This window comes from Montipora foliosa, chromosome 2, assembly GCF_036669935.1.
Source record: "Montipora foliosa isolate CH-2021 chromosome 2, ASM3666993v2, whole genome shotgun sequence".
NCBI classification, from domain to species: domain Eukaryota; kingdom Metazoa; phylum Cnidaria; class Anthozoa; order Scleractinia; family Acroporidae; genus Montipora; species Montipora foliosa.
In genome coordinates this window covers 14,988,716-15,005,636 of record NC_090870.1, presented here as the reverse complement: position 1 = coordinate 15,005,636, position 16,921 = coordinate 14,988,716, and the positions used below count along the sequence as shown (strand labels likewise).

The 16,921-nt window shown below is 38.1% G+C and overlaps 1 protein-coding gene across 1 annotated transcript in view; it reads left to right on the top strand.

Annotated features, from left to right (window-relative positions):
• The window catches only part of LOC137992529 (intermembrane lipid transfer protein VPS13A-like), a 139,218-nt gene that overhangs the window by 48,723 nt on the left and 73,574 nt on the right, over positions 1–16,921 (top strand). The window contains exons 27-41 of the mRNA XM_068837896.1: positions 1,656–1,743; positions 2,132–2,249; positions 3,612–3,684; positions 5,021–5,086; positions 6,141–6,283; positions 6,847–6,934; positions 7,904–8,134; positions 8,225–8,370; positions 9,248–9,450; positions 9,918–9,969; positions 11,340–11,430; positions 11,559–11,687; positions 13,274–13,354; positions 14,969–15,201; positions 15,999–16,146. Of these exons, the coding sequence (XP_068693997.1) occupies positions 1,656–1,743; positions 2,132–2,249; positions 3,612–3,684; positions 5,021–5,086; positions 6,141–6,283; positions 6,847–6,934; positions 7,904–8,134; positions 8,225–8,370; positions 9,248–9,450; positions 9,918–9,969; positions 11,340–11,430; positions 11,559–11,687; positions 13,274–13,354; positions 14,969–15,201; positions 15,999–16,146 (1,890 nt within the window). The remainder of the gene's footprint in view (positions 1–1,655; positions 1,744–2,131; positions 2,250–3,611; positions 3,685–5,020; positions 5,087–6,140; positions 6,284–6,846; positions 6,935–7,903; positions 8,135–8,224; positions 8,371–9,247; positions 9,451–9,917; positions 9,970–11,339; positions 11,431–11,558; positions 11,688–13,273; positions 13,355–14,968; positions 15,202–15,998; positions 16,147–16,921) is intronic.

Here is a 16,921-nt window from a genome sequence, read left to right as displayed (position 1 = left end):
TTGTCACCTTATTTAGCCGGTGGATATCTTCTGTCTTTGCGAGTTCTGGGCAACGTGATATAATGTGGTGTATGGTTTCCTGGGATCTAGTACCGAATGAGGATCAGTGCCATCTTTGATAATGTGATGCTGGTATGTTTTAGTAAGGAGAGCTTGGTCTTGTACCACTCTAATTAGTCCTTCTGTTTCTGCTTTAAGCCCACTGAATTTGAGCAATCGGTTTGTCAACTTCATGTCAACATCGGCTTCTCTAATCCATTAGGGACATCTACCATGCATTGCTTTTTCTTCCCATCTTTTCTGCAGTTGTTGGTGGCCTTGGCGTTTTGCAGTTGCGTTGATTTTCTTTGCTTCCAGAACTGCTCTTTCATCACATGTAGGGGATGTCTCCTGAAGGTCTAATTCTCGTTTGTATTTTTCAGCTTCTCTTTGGATAGAATAGAGCTTTTTCTTTTTGTCATGTCGTTGGACTAAGTGAAGGAGTCGATCATTGCTTGATGTCAAGTAGGCATCTAAGCATTATTATTATTATTATTATTATTATTATTATTATTATCATTATTATTATTATTATTACAATTATTGACTGCACAAATATGCTTCAAGGATCCTTGAAGTCGAGCAAGGGAAATTCACGCCCCTAGTATTCAGCACCACGGGAGGGATGGGAGAAGAGTGTGCTAGATACCACGCCCGACTTGCGGAGCTTCTGGCCATAAAGAAGGGCGAGACCTACAGTACGACAGTGTCATGGATCCGGGCAAAAGTCTCATTTGCTCTACTGAGGGGGGCACTTTTATGCCTGAGAGGCTCCAGGGGTAACAGAAAACTAGCAACGAACATTTATGAGACTGATTTTGAAATTGAAAGAGGACTTGCCGGACTTTCTTAATCGATGTATTGTATACAACTCTGCTTACTAGCTGGTCTAGTATAGTACGAAATCTTTTTCCCCTCATTCTGTTTTTTTTTAGTTTCTCTTTTTATAGATTTTATTAATTAGTATGCTAAGACCAATGAGAAAGACACGTGTAATGTAATTTTTTTTTATAATGCTTATTAAATGATTTATTATTTTATGATTATTACTATTGTAAAATTTAAGATTTTTCTTTAAATTTGTTAATAAAGTTATTATTATTATTGACTGCTGACTGCACCCATAGCTAAACTTGCCCCAAGACTTGATCTTTGATTTTTCAAAAATAAAAAAAATAGAAAAACAGGCACAAAACCATTGTTACTGTCAGTCAACAAAGATAGTGTTTTTCTCTTGCTTTTTTGGTATTAATTTTCCAAGCGTTTATCTCCTGTGGTGTGACATTGTCCTTTTGTGACATTAGAGTAATTGTTTTCATCTTTCTAAAATGCTGTTGGTAAGTTTGATTATAATAAGATTGGCATAATCTCCTTTTGCTACAGTGTATCTCATTGCTTCAGGTGAACAACCCTTTTTACAATAATTTGTCGCATTTCACGTGTACTGTAATTTCAACCACAATTGCCTTGTTTTGATCATTTAGGATAATTATAGGTGGGGAACCGAGGGATGCAGAAATAAGGAACCAGGGAAGGGGACAGATCCCAAGCCCCTCACCCTCAGTGACGTCCTTGGTAATCTCCTGTAGATTTCTAATATTTCACTCTGGATTTAGGATCTAAGCATGGAGGATTTAGAGTCTAAGTGCTATGACAAGTTTGACTTTAGATTGGAAGATCTTCAGATTCTAATTGCAAAAGCAGGTCAGTGCATTGTCATGCTGGTGTCCAAAGATAATGATTTCAGAGTCCAAAGTTGTTTGTTTTCTGTTCAAGGAAAACTTTTCTATAGTTTTTGTGTCATTTTGACTAACATTAATTAAGGACATACAGTATTTGCCAATAAACGCTGTACCTTGGGACTACAACCAGCCTTCAATCAGTTCTGGTGCTGAAAATGACTTCAAGTGTAACACCAAAATATGAAGGGCTCCCTTCACGTGTATTTGGTTTGGCAAGTGAACATGATAGTCAACTTGGTAAAAAGGCATTGTTGTTGACAAATGAGGGTTTTCACCCTGCCCCAACTTGGTAACTGTAAGTTTAAAAAATGTTATTGTCATGCATTGATGGCATGTGTCACACCAAAAAGGTGATGATTGGCAAACTGCAAGGAAACAAGTGAAGTCAAAGATACATATCCTGGATCCAATAGGAATGGACATGAAGCTTCAAAAAGCATTAAACCCTGATGACATAAGGCTTGCACAGTGAGTTTATTCTAAGTTTGTTGTGTTGTCTTTTGGCAATCTCTTTCTGAAAACTTATATATCGGTGCACATTCAGCAGCCAAGTGTGACTGGCATGCTTTGGACAACTCATCCACTTGAATAAACAACATGAATTGAAGGAGTCTTTATTTAACCCTTTGACGTCCAAACCGGCCGAAACCGGCCAGACTTAGTATTTTTCTCTGACACCAGAGCATTTTAATCTGTCTAACGCCAGACGATTTTACTCATCAGTGGGGAACCCCTGGGAGTCAATGGGTTAACCACTCACTGAAAAACTGTGTCCCCATTAAAGTAGCATAAAAAACTAAGCAACAGTACAACACATTTTTGTCCTCCTTCAGTATTAACAGCCAACTGAAAATAGGACAAAGGAGGTTTTAAGGCAAGAGCCACAGCTGGAGCTGTGAGTGTTCAAAACCCCATACCAAAATGGATTTTAAAAAGGAACATATGTGATATCCACCGAGGCCAAAGACCAAGGTGGATAACACCCTCCGAGATCTGCAGAATTCATCATATCCTACGAAAGCCGAATTCAATAATTGCTTTATTATTTATTTAAAATATTTGAAACTTTCGTAAAACTGCCAATTTTTACAACAAGGCCAAACATTTCTTGAAAGAAAAAACAGAGAAGCAAGTCGGCCTTTCAGGAAACGAGGATCCATCTGAGCCTAAACAACGATCAAAATGGGAACATGCATCAGATGATAACTCAAAAAAAATGGGCTTATAGTAATGGCAAACTCTTCACGGGAAACAACAAGAAAGTAGTTCCAAAACTGGAACTGTTTCAAATCTTGTCCCAAGTACACAGTCGAATTTCTCACAGAGGACAGAAGTATGAAAAAGTTTCTTCAAGAAATTATGCAGAAATCCGCCAGAAAGTTGTAAACATACTCATCAAAATGTGCATGCTTATTCCATGCCTAGAAAAGTCACCATTGTACTCCAAAAGGACTTGCTTTTAGGAAAAGTAACTGATGTCAAAAAACCCTTCTGCTCAAGTAGTGACCAAGTTTGGAAAAATCCAATCATTTCTTTCTCCTACAAGACTAGGAGTAATCATTATTATGAAGTGCGTTCGTAGGGATGAAATTTGGGTTCAAGAATATGTGATATTCGAACGTGATCATAATGCCTTACTTACATATATACTTACATATCCATTCATATGTATGTCATTTAGAATCCTACATGAAATTCTAGTAGAAGAAAGGACTGTTCCCACGGTGTAATACATTGGCTGTGTATGCAACACATAAACGGCATAAATTATTCTTTGCTCGTTTGGTTAAGCAACAATACTTTTTTTAATGTACATGTATTTTCCAACAGAATCAAGTTGTCTGGCAGCCTTCCTTTTGTGAAAGTTCGTTTGTCTGACAAGAAGCTACAGCAAATTATTAAGGTTGGGTACAAGTGCATTTTAGTGTTGTCAGGTTAGAAAACAGGTCACATTCCACAAGTCACTTATTACAGGTCACCTATGACGCTAAAAAATACTCCCTATTTCCTTCAAAAGGAGTTGGGATGTCTGGCACAATACATGTACTGTACATATGTTGTTTATAAGATTCCTTGCAAGTTTATCAGTTGATTCAAAGCAGGAGATCCTTAATTTACAGTAGCACCATAACCTTGCCACACCAGTTGTGCCTGGGTTTGAACAGTAATTTTGGTTTTTGCTTTCTTGAAAAAAGTTACAATACAAGCTGGAGTTGGTCAGCAGTCAGTGATCAAAGAGGGCTGCTTGATGTCGTGAAATGTGGTGATCTGCATACAATGTTCAAGTCAAGTCAATTTAGGTCAATTTTTATTAATTGAAAAATATGTTTGCATGAATGAAAGAGAGAATAGAGAAGGCCGGTTTTTTTACTCTTACCATTGTATTCTTTGCTAAGTAAACCGGGCACAAAGAGCTTTATCTTGCTATTCATCACTGGCAACCATCAGTGATTTTTTCCACAATCCTTCATTTAATTTGCATCCAAGTTATTGGCAAACTTGTTCTTAAAAACATCTGAGACCTGCTGCTTGCTGATGACGTATTTGAATTGATAAATTTACTCATTTTATTGTTGAATAATTGCCTATTTATCTTTTATGAAAGGAACAGTGTAATGACAACTTCTTGCCTTTGACCAACAATGTAATGGCGACTTCTCAGCTTCAACAAAATAAAACGATTCAACTGACTTTCAACTAAATGAAATTTTCTGCGATTGAAGAGATTGAAAAAAATCTCTTTTTTGTCCATGCCATCCTTTTGTGCTGACGTCATTTCCTAATTCAAATTTATGGGCATCCAGTCCTTGCACAACTCGAGGCTTCATTCTTGTACCAAACAGTACTTGAGAAATAAACAGAAGATTAAGAAACGTCAATAACTTTAAGAAAAAATGTCCAAAACAGTCGGATTGCATAGGGTTTGTGAACCTGATGCTGAAACTGTTTCGTTATGCTAACTGAAATATTGCAATGCAGAACAAGTTGATCAAACATTCAAACATAAAATTTCACTTAGCTCCAAACTGCGTGCTATGCACTGCTGTTGGGAGGAAGCACATCTGAGTCGGTTGGCCCTTGAACATTTTTACTGGAAGGAAAATCATTCTCACAGATTGTCAGTAATGGTCATGAAAAACTTGGGACCAGAGAAAAAGTCGGGATCATCAAGGTTTGACTGTAAATTTTGCAAAATTAATTTGCCATCATTTGACATCAAATTTCATGTTTTCTCGCAGCTTGTCAATAGTATTCCAATACCAGGGGGAGATTCAGCTGTTGATCAACTAGATGCCATACCAGTGGTGTGTATAGTGCTATTGTTTTCTGTTGTCCGGCCCCTTGCGTGTCATTTGAAGATGACACGTAAAGTGAATTTGAGTGGCATGAGAATATTGTGACCTTTTCTAAACAGGGCTACGTGTAGCACCTTAAATTAATATGATACTACATAATTATACACTGTATATATACTGCATCATATACAAATTAGAGCAACGTATACCAGTCATTAACTTACAGAATAGCACTTCTGCTTAATCTCTGTTCTGTACACCACATCTTGAATTGTTTTAATAATGATCCCCTCCTAGTTACTTGTCTAAAGCCCTTCGCGAGCTAAGCAGGCTTATTAGACAGAAAGTGGCCTTGCTTTTAATGATTTTAATTGACATTACCGGTCTTTTTCTTCAACATTTTCCAAATTTTGCTCAATACAATACAATACAATACAATACAATACAATGTTCTTTATTTTGAGAGGGTAATACATAATTAACCCAGTAAAGAGTTTTCTAACACATGGCCCTCTGTAATACAAAGGTCAGACCACAACACCGGGAACACTGTCCCCTACTCTTTTCGAATAGTGTGTGGGATCTTTAACGTCCCACAGAGTTAATGAACAAGGGTTGTGAGACGGGACCTCCGGCTTATTGTCCTTATCCGAGAAGACTAGAGAGTCTAACCATTTGCAGATGTAGTTACAAAGGCAGCACTTTCTCCTCAGTTATTTAAAGACCCCGAGTGTTGGTCCGGCCAGAGTTGAACACACGACCTCCCACGTAACAGCCCGGTGCTCAACCAACTGAGCCACCGGTGCTCACTGGTGCTCGCTGTGATGCACTTTGCACGCTTGAAATTTTACAGGATACCTGATTTGTTATAAGTATCATCTGGAGGGAAAACAATTAAGGTACAAGGTGTAGAAAATAAAACACAAAGGGCCTTTTTAGTGTTGTAGGGTGCTTGTGGTAGCAATAATGAAAAAAAGGTTACAGTAAGTGTTGGCTCTCAAAAAAAAATACCGGTAGTTCATGTATTTGTCATATGAAAACAGTATATGTTACATTTATCCAGGATATTCCCATTGAAGGTCGTTGGTACAATGCTAAGGCACAATCTGATGTCGGCAATTTTGATGTACTTGAGGTAAAATCAGAAGAGAAATTTGTGGAAGAGGAAGCGGAAATGTTCATAACTCCACCAGAAACTCCCACAAGGTATAACTTAAATCCAATTGATTTTTTATCATTGACTGGTCAATCAGTAAACTCAATGAGCTTAAGGGTGATAGAGGCAAACAGTAAACTCTGCTTAAGAGCCAAGTGGCCCATAAGGCTAGAGCTTATCCCGGTTTATGTAGCATGAAGCAACTAGGAGTATTTCTACTCCCCCCTGGATGGGATACCAGTCCATCGCAGGGTTACCCCTGGCATTTTCGCCAGTACCCATTTATACACCTGAGTGGAGAGAGAGGCACTGTGAGAGTAAAGCATCTTGCCCAAGAACACAATGCAATGTCCCCGGCCAGGACCCAAACCCGGACCACGCAATCTGCAGTCGAGGGCACTAACCATGGGGCCACCGCACCTCCCGCTTAAGGGTTAGGGTTAGGGTTAGAGCTTAAGACCAAAACAGAGACATTCAAGTATTTTCAGCCTTGAATAGGTAAGGTTTCTTCTCTCTCTCAAATAAATTTCTGCCAAAACTTTTTTTCAAGTGAGGTTGGTAAACTGATTCAATCTGAAAGTTCTGTGAGATCACTTGTTTGCTCTTTTATCAGTGGGTCCCACTTGGAGAAAGCTAAGCAGGATGCTAAAGAAGCCATGGCAAAGCAAGTAAAAGTTTCTCTTGACTTTGCAATAGAACAGGTTGGTGAATTTAGCTTCCATTCATTCAGTGTCATCAGTGATGTCCACTGGTTATTTTTGTGGTGCAAGACATTTGAAGAAAGAAAATTGAACAGAAGGTTTACTTGATGAATAAACACTTCTTTTCTTTTCTTTTCGTATTTAACCGTTTCACCCCTAATCCAGCCCCCATTAACGAGTCAAATCATCCAGCATTAGACAGAGTAAAATCTGTACATCTTCCTTGTAGGAGGAAGGGTTAAAGGGGACACTGATGATGATGTTGTTTATTTAACTTGCTGCTAAGCAATATTTAGTTGAGGGTAGGTGTCAATTGAGAGCAATGCAGGCAATAAGAAAAATTGATGATTGTGGGCAAAAGGCAAACAAAGGGCACTTATAACCGAGGAAACCTCCCATGGGTCACTTCCCCGCTGCACCTGTCACACTGAGATCTTAGTGGAGAATAAAGAACATGATGAGATGGTCCGTCCACAAATCCAAGGGGAAGGTGGGAGGGGGGAAACAGACCACAAAGTTACTTAAAGCAAATTGCAAGGGCAAGCCTCAGTCTGCAGCAATGACTCAAATGCGCATGTGCTAGGCAATCATCCATTGGTTAACTATGATTATAGATAATCTCATGATATGAATGGCAAGATTCTTGTGTAGTTATGGTAAAAATGGTTTATACCAGCAAGTGGACCATTTAGGATCATTTTCAAGGACTGTTAACCAGGTTATGGGTTACACTGCCTGTTAAACATAATGTTTATAACAGCAAATAGATACAAAAGCTAGCCTGGTAGGATAGGGTGCAAAGTTTATAGGAGCTCCCATGCAAACTGTGCTATCCCTTATGGAAGAAGCAAGTGAGCATTAAGTTGATGACTTAATAGAGAAGCCTAAGGGATTTTTTATGCCATAATCATTACGTGTAGAATCAGCGATGGTATAGGTTTAAAAGGTACTCGTTACTCTCAATTTCAGATTTTAGTTGATGTCAGCACTGTGGCTGAGACAGAAGAATTGTCACCTTGGCTTGAACTGTCCATCACTGGCTTGGGTACAAATATCCTTATGCATCCTTGGGATCTTACAGTTAGTGCATCTCTGGGATCCATGGCTGTAAAGGAGATGACCTATGGGCATGGTGGAGATCCTCTATATCTTGTGGAAACTCCTGATGGAGCAGAGCTGTTGTCGCTGAAATATGTGAAGGTGATTGAAAACAAACTGTTTTGCTGGGTGTTTTTTTTTACGTTCTGCTTGAGAATGTAAGCTCAAACATTTCCTTTTTATCTACCTAAGGTTGAATCAGACCATCCAGAATACAAGTCAAGATTCAATTCCACCCAGCAGTCGATCGATATCGAATTCTCTTCATTGCGAGTTGAACTGCACCAAGAAGCTCTGCTAAATATTATCGATCTGTCAACAAAGATGTTGCCTCCCAGGTGCCGTTTACTTGTTATTGAGATGGTACTGTAGTTTAGGTAGAGGGTGTTTTGACAGCTTTTAGACTCCTCAAAGGACAAAATGAACGCATTCGAAGCAGACAATTAACACAAAGCCACAACATATTGATTCACCAGCAATTACTACCTTATTCTGTCATGCTCCATATGTAGGAGTCACTAGACTTCTTTTCTTAGTCCTTATCATAGTAAGATGTCTCTTTCTTCTGTTATGTTCATTTTACAAACCACTCTCTTAAATCACTCTCCTTTTCATGTGGTATTCATCAATATTAAATAATTTCACATTGTTTCTGTGTTTTTATTATCTCTGTACCAAGTTCAGGCTGTGGTTTCCACGGTTAATCCATTTGTTCGTAAAACATATGCTGTTACATTTACATATTATTTTATGCCTGAGTACTTCTTTCGTGAGGGTTTCCAATGAACTTACATGTAACTCTCTCTTGTCTGTATCTTGTACTTATAAAGTGAAGCTATGAGCCTCGCAGAACACAATTTTTAGCAATTGCGTAGAGAAGCCAGAAAAATTCAGGACGTCAACAGGGTTTGAACCAATGACCTTGCAATGCCTGTGCAACGCTCTAACCAACTGACCTATGAAACCACTGATGCTGGGAGCTGGTCATTCGTGGGTTCAAAATTTCCCGTGAGGAATGAATCAACGAACGAAAGTATTTTGATATTTTTCAGGCTTCTCTACGCAATTGCTTAAAATTGTGTTCATAACTGGGAGGATCATATCTTCGCTTGATTTCATATCTGCAGTTCAACATATGATTCATTTGATGTATCATTTTGTTCATTGATCTTGTACTTAATTGCAAAATTGTCAATTTTTTTTTCCGTTTTTCAGTGAAGATAGTCCACACACCACTGATAATGCCTCGAAAGAACAAGTCCAAGATAGTACAGATGCTCCACTCACTGATGCAAGGCAAATTAGAAAGAAGGAAAATAATGGAGAGGAGGTACAGGTGAAAGTCACTGCAAAACTTGGAGGAATTGGTGTCACTGTCACCTCCACAGTGGGTGAATTAAGTCACATCATTATTGGAGGTAGGATACATAATTATTTATTCCTGATTAAAGGAAAAAGGACTTCACCTTGGATTTGCTTAGTAAATTAGTTCTTAATTGAGTATGGTAGTTTCCACTGCTTGACTTTTCCAAGGAAAACAAGACTTGTTAGTTACAGGTACCTGGCAGCCTCAGATGTGATGCTCTCAAAAGGAAAAAGCCGATTGTATGTTTTTTTTAGCTCCATGGACTTGAGAAAACACAAATGTTTGAAGAGTAAACAAGGGCGTCGCAAATGAGCGTGCCAATTCGGTTATTTTAGTGTTTATTCAACATGGATTTGAAACGAGCATAAGGCAAGGAAAGAATACCAGTGAGGTGAAAGACAATCCATAGTACATGTATTGATCTCATATAAAAAACCCAGACTTTTTAGTTGACAATGTTTTTCTGTGTTTTAAAACTTATCCGATTCTGTTTAACAGGACCTTCTTGTTTTTGTTTAGGCTTATCTGCTTACTGTGTAGTCAAGAACAGTGCAACAGAAGTTACTGCCAGGTATATTTTGATGATGTGGGCTGTAACAATCACCAAGGAATACTCTTCATTACATAGGCACGGTTCTAATGCTGTGCATTATCATCTCACTTGGGCATATTGCATTTTACTTATTATGATTATTGAATAGGCCCCAGTTGTTCCATTGGATAAGTCACCGTCTGGCAGTTTTAATCTCTGCAAGGATTTCAGTATTTGCCCTTGTAACTGTGAATATGCACACCATAAGCGTATCACTATCTGTGTAAGAAAATCTTGGCTACCGTTTAACGTGAAGTATATTTTATACTGTGGATTAGTGACTTATCCACTGGATAAAGTTATCTGGCCTTTGAACTACTAGGGCTGGATGATTAACGTGTTTATCATATTCCGGGCAAAATTACTGAATGCTCATTGGCTGAGACAGAGGGCATGTTTTTCTTAATCACGGGGGCAATTTTGGTAATCAAGGGGGCATGATTGCTTGATCCTGATTGGTTAACAGTTGCTTATCCAGAGAAAGCGAAGTTACAAGAGAATCCTCTTCCAGATTCTCACTCCGATCGAACTGCGTTTTGTCCACAGGTAAAATACAGTTTAATTTAAATTAAGCGCTATTTCTGTTGACAAGATCGAATTATTGCATTACGCTTACATGTACATGAAATGAAAGCATGTTAAGTTGATTGGATGGCGCAGTGGTGAGAGCACTTGCCATTCACCAATGTGGCCCGGGTTCAATGCCCAGACTCGGCGTCATATGTGGGTTGAGTTTGTTGGTTCTCTACTCTGCACTGAGATGTTTTTCTCCGGGTACTCCGGGTTTTCTCCTCCTAAAAAAGCAACATTTGATTTGATTTGCGTTAAGGACGGTGCCTACTAATTCAAAGGTACATTTCTATTTTTGCGTGGTTTACTGAATATGCAGGAAAAGCCACCTTAACAAGTGTTATTGAAATCCAAAAAAGAAAATTGGCGGTAACCACACATTTTTTGAAGATAATTAATTAACAATATTTGTAAAAAGTTTTAAAATACAAAGCAATATCTGGCGTTCTTTTCCAAATTAAAGCTTTATATCTCTGAAAAAATGCGTGGTTACCCCCAAATTTTCTATTTGGATACCAAGAGCACTTGTTAAGTTCTGCTTTCTCCGCATAAAATATCCCTCTGTTAATAAGCTCCACCCATAGGAAATCGGAGTATCTCGAGATAAGCAGAACATATGCGCAATAATAATAGTAGGCACCGTCCTTAATTTGTTAATTTCAATTTACTATGTCCCCAATTTGTGCTCCAGCGCTAGAAGATTAGGCACTTAAATTAAGTTCCTTTCCTTTCTGTGGTCAATGTAGAGTTGTGTGTGTCACCTTTTTTAAAATTTCTAGAATGAAAGATTTGTCAGTGATAGATTCTACCCCGGGAACTTTGTATCCGAAGATAGTGTCCATTGCGAACCAGGAGGTTTTTAGTCTTCAGGTTTGTACAAAGAGCAGTTGTTTACATGAAGGAACTGTATTGTGAATGAAGTTATCTTTTTTTATTTCATAATTTTTATTTCATGTTATTAAACATTCAACAGGCTTTCTTCTTTATGTATTTTTCAGGTTGTTGCTTACAATGATGCAACATCCGGAAGCCAGTTTAGGAACATGGAAGCTGTAGATGTCAGATTTCAGATGACAATTGGATGCATCAGAGTTGTCTTCCTCACCAAATTTGTCATGCATCTTGTGGTGAGCATCTCTTGGTTTAAGGGGCTCTGTCGGCTACTTTGATCACAGCAGAATGTTGAAAGATGCCTTTAATTTGGGGGGTCGACTGTAAAATGCAGGCTGCAGGTCATTGTTTCACCATACCTGAAACAACCCAAACGTTATGCTAAAAATGCTAACATTATGCCTAAAAACTATGCTTTAGATGATAATTAAAGTGCTTCTATGACCCAAAAAAATAATTTTATTTTTATTTGGATCTCAAAACAATGTTAACTAAACAGTAAGTGACCTACGTTTTAACCCATGATTTCAAAAAGACATCTGTTTATTTTAACCATAATTTTCTTATTTAATTGTCGACCATTACCAACTTTAAAATCTTGTGAGAGCTGGATCGAGGAGAAAATGACATCAAAGACTCAAAAGTTAAAGAATGCAATGCGTGTGTACGCGGCTGAATTAATATGCAGCACAGGAGTTTCAGACCTTTAAACTCGTGCTTTGCATGTATAATAAGCTGCGTTTACACGCTGAAATTTTAAGCTAGTGAGAAAATTATGTCACTTTCCCTAGATCCAAACTCACTGAGGTCTAGTCGGTCAGTTTGGAACTGGAGTAATGGTGGACCGTGAAGTCAAAAAACGTACACTGAAAGTAAACAACCTTTGGATAAAATTCAAAGCTCAAAATTTTGCCAGTCAAGCGTTGAGCAATTACAGTTTCAAAATATGAAGAAAAAAGGAAGTGATTTTTTGATCATAGTTGCACTTTAAGCCTAAGATTTGCATTTTTGCATTGCATTGCATTGCATTGTTTCATTTATGTAAAACAATGGCCTGCAACCTGCACTTTACACCATCCGTCTTTAATCAGGGTAAACTAATTATTTGGTACTGTGTTTACCTGCAGTATAAAACCATGTTACTGAAAAATGCTTTTAATTTTGCTCTCTTCTTGTTATGTGAATCATTATTGCAGGCGTGGAAATGGATAATACATTTTGAAGAATTTAGACTCCTTGTTTTAAAAAAAATAGATCTTTCATATTGTCTCAGTGATACTAAGATAAAACGAATTTTTTACTGTGGATGAATCTCCCGGCATGTATAAAGATATTTAAGGAAGAACTGTGCAAAAGAAAGATACAAAGAAAAATACTAACATGATCTTTTTGCCAAAGGTCGCAATCAATATAGTTTTTTTTAATTTATTAGGCTTAAATCATCCTTTTTTTCAAACTGGTACAGTAAGGTATTAGCTTGAGCAGTACCAAATTTGAAGCCTGGCAAGAAGTATTTTATAGCCAGCAGTAAGGGTGAACTTTGGTTTCATGCCCAAGCAACTTTAAGTTGCAATCCATAATAAAAGCAAGGGCACACTACCACTACCACTACCACTGCCGCTGCCACTACCACTACCACTACCACTACCACTACCACTACCACTACCACTACCACTACCACTACCACTACCACTACCACTACCACTACCACTACCACTGCCGCTGCCACTACTTCTACTGCTACTGCTACTACTACTGCTGCTGCTTTGACTAGAAAAACCTTTTAGTGAAGTTATGATTAGTGATGTTCCTCATCTCTCAGGACTTTTTGAACAAGTTTCAAACAGCAAAAGATGCAATGGAGTATGCCAGAAAAAGCGCAGCTGAATCAGCAACTGCAACGGTAAGTGTACAAACGTCTTTTAATTGCTAGGAGTTTTTTCTGTAGTTTATTGTATGATTTTGGTCTTGTTTTTGGTGTTGTCTTTGGGTTAGTTTCACAATGAACAGGCCTTGCTGTAGAGTAATTTCTTTATCCCAAGATTTTTTCTAGTTTTCTATATATTGTACCTTAAGCAGTTTGTAAATTGGAGAAGGTTGTTTTTTGGCTGTGTTGCAGCGGTATTTTCAGTTGTAAGTTGTTCATCTTGTAGACCAGAGTTTCGCAGAGTTTCTGTCTTTCAGCACATTACATGTAAGTGGTCTGGTAAGGTTTTGTAATGTAAGCCGCAGATTGTGTTGTTGTGAATGGCTTAGTGAAATGACATGAGGTTTATGTACACACCCGTGTTCCGACATAGTTTCCCACAGCGCGTGGCTATATACAATAAGTAACTGGCAAACATAGAAAGCGACACTTTGGAAATCAACAAAAATACCACAAAGCTACATAATGGCCTAAAAAGAAAAGGAGCAAAAAAAGATAATGATCGTAGGTTTTGTGAAGAACGTCTGCAGACTAAGATACATTTTATATAATCCTCTGTTGTGTCTACTTTAATTGACGTTGATGCCAGTTTTGTTTTTTTTTCTATGGCAATCGGCACACTTCGAGCCTTCTTAATAATGGCTGGAATAGCTGGAAAGTGATTATAATACCACACATTTTGTTTTGAGATAGAGCGACTTTCATATGTTCTTGAAAATCAATGTAAAAACAGAACGTAAACAAAAATACAAAACATTTAATTGGCGTATCGAACAAAAGCAAACCAGCGCGAATTTTCATTGGCTAAGCGAACGAGGATGCAAACAATGTCATCTCTCCCGTGAACTTTCTGGAAAGCGATCGGCATCTCACATTGACGTCATTTAAAATGCAGTAATGTTATTGGGCAATCGAACTGTTTACTGCCCATATTAGGAGTTTCCTTGGCGGGAATAAGGAGAAGCTTCGTTTTAACCTTGCCAAACATTGGTCCGTGAAACAAATTGCGAACACTTTTTCAAGGTCATTCGAAAGTCACTCTAACATTTTCATTGTTGTTCGTGTCGTCATTCAGTAAAGAACACAAGAGTTGTCAGTGAACAGTTGTCTCACGTGCCATACATCCAGTCCCTTCGTATGATAATCCTTAAACATTGAGCCGAACACGATTGATGATGGTTCCAACTGTTGGCTTTTAGGGGCTGTAACGTCCAGCTTAGTCAGGTGAAAGGCAATCTTTTAATTAATCAAAAGGCAATTGAATAAGTGGCATGTTGGTTTGGCTGCCCACAATGACCATCATTTTCATCATCATTATAATTATCTTTATTTGGACTCAGATTTTAGAGTAGTTTGCTGTAGCTAATATCTCCAATCATTTGCCCTCCCAACCATGATATACTGCAAAAGACAAGACTACAACGCCGGGAACTCCATTCCCTACCAGATATTATTCGTGTGTTCCTTGGTGTAAATATTGGTGACTGAATGGCAACTTGCATACAAGCGTTACGATGCAAGATCATCGTGTCAAAAGAATGTTTGGTCTACTTCTATCGAACTCTGATTTAGTATTCTTTGTCCTTGCAGCTTCAGAACCTTCAATCACAAAGTTCAAGAATCAGTCTCTCAGTCTCCATCCAAGCTCCGCTAATAATCATCCCTGTCAGATCAACATCATATGACGCTTTTGTCGCCAGTTTAGGTCACCTTGACATTTCAAACAGTTTCAATCTGGCCGTTGCTGGGGAGAATCTGAATGGAACTGATTCTGTTGTTGTAGACAAAATGGTGGTGGATTTAAGCTCAGTGCAGCTATCAAGGTTAGATTCTTTTTCCAATGTTCAAACATTAAGGCCTTGTGCCAAGTCAGACAACACAAGTCAACACAAAACTATAGAGTGTTTTCACGTGAGGTCACGGCAACCATGTTGGTGTCCCCAAACAAAGCAAAGGCGGCCATGTTGGTGTCCCCAACTAATCCTCCGGAAATTGAGCTCTTTTATCATGGAAATGTTTTCTTTTGTTTCGGTGCAAATTTAAAACAAGATTACTGATCACGTGAGTGAAAACACTCTAGATGCTTTTCTTTTTTGGATTATGAATTTGAAATGCATTGTACTGGTTCTTTAGTGAAATTAGAACTGTGCAGAAAAGGTGTGAGAAGCTTTATTTCCAAAATCGTCTTATTTTCTAGTTGACATACAATTTGACTTCAGTTGCTGTGAATTGCAAGCATTTGAATGCAATACAATACATTTCAGTGTTCAACTTTCATGCACATTGGGTAATTTAAAGTGTTTTTAAAAAGATGATTGTAATTTTCCCTACAAAATGTCTGGTGCTGCATAATGCCATAGTGATATCTAGGAGCAAGGAATGGAGAGAAAATAGAGCTTAAAATGTTCCTCTCTTCTTTTATGATAAATAGTCTCCATTTGACGGTCAGTCTTGTGCGAGATTGAGTTAATTCTTGAAGGCGTCACTGGGACACCATATTATGAAGATGACAGTATCCTGTAGTTTTTATAGACATGTGCAATTAAAGTTAAAAAATGAGAAAATTACAGCTGATGTTATAGGTGAAATCTATTTGCTGGGAATTCTTTGTTCCTTTCAGGGCAATTATGACAGATGGAGAAACTGTTGGTCCCTCACGTCATGTCCTCGATCCATTACATCTTGTGGTGTATCTATCTCGTAGTTTATCTCCCTGGTACCACAAAATTCCTGATATTGATGTAACGGGAAAACTGCTTGCTGTTAAGGTTTGTTCAAGATTTGATAGTGTGAAATTGAACATCACTACTCAAACACCGTGTCAGATCAAAAGAAGATGCACTGAAGCGAATGACTCTTCTTTCTCAAAAACTTCCTGTAATAATGTTAAGTGGATGAAACAAAGATGTTGAAGGATATACCGGTAATACACATTCTCATTTCAAGTGTTGAAATTTGGTCAATGTCACAAGGCTGCAAAAGGTAGTATTTGTTGAAAATATTCGAGAATTTACGATTTGTGTTTTACAACTTTGAGTGTCTGGTTGGAATATTTGCAAACGTAATTGTTTCATTCCACAGAGGCCAAGACCTTGAAATTCAATCAAGGAAATAACAGATTAGTACTTTGTGACCGCAGATGTTTCATCTCAATATCTTATAATAACCAAATGAAGGATGAAGAAATGTTATCTTTTCGCCCAGCTGTTGTGAAAGTGCTACTACCCGTACTATCAAAAAAATCACTTTCGTTTTCTTCAGATTTTGAAAGTGTGTTTGCTTAACACCTGATTTGCAAAATTTTGAACTTTGATTTTTATCCAAAGGCTGTTTACTTTGAGTGTAAGCTTTGGATTTCACGGTCTGCCATTACTCACGTTCAAAACTGACCAATTGGACGTCAGGGGGTTGGATCCAGGAAAAGTGATGTCATTTACTCACGAGCTTAAAACGTTGGCGTGTAAATGCCACTCATTATATATGCAATACAAGTTTAAAAGCGTGAAAGCCTGAAACTCCCGTGCTGCATTGTAATTTACCTCC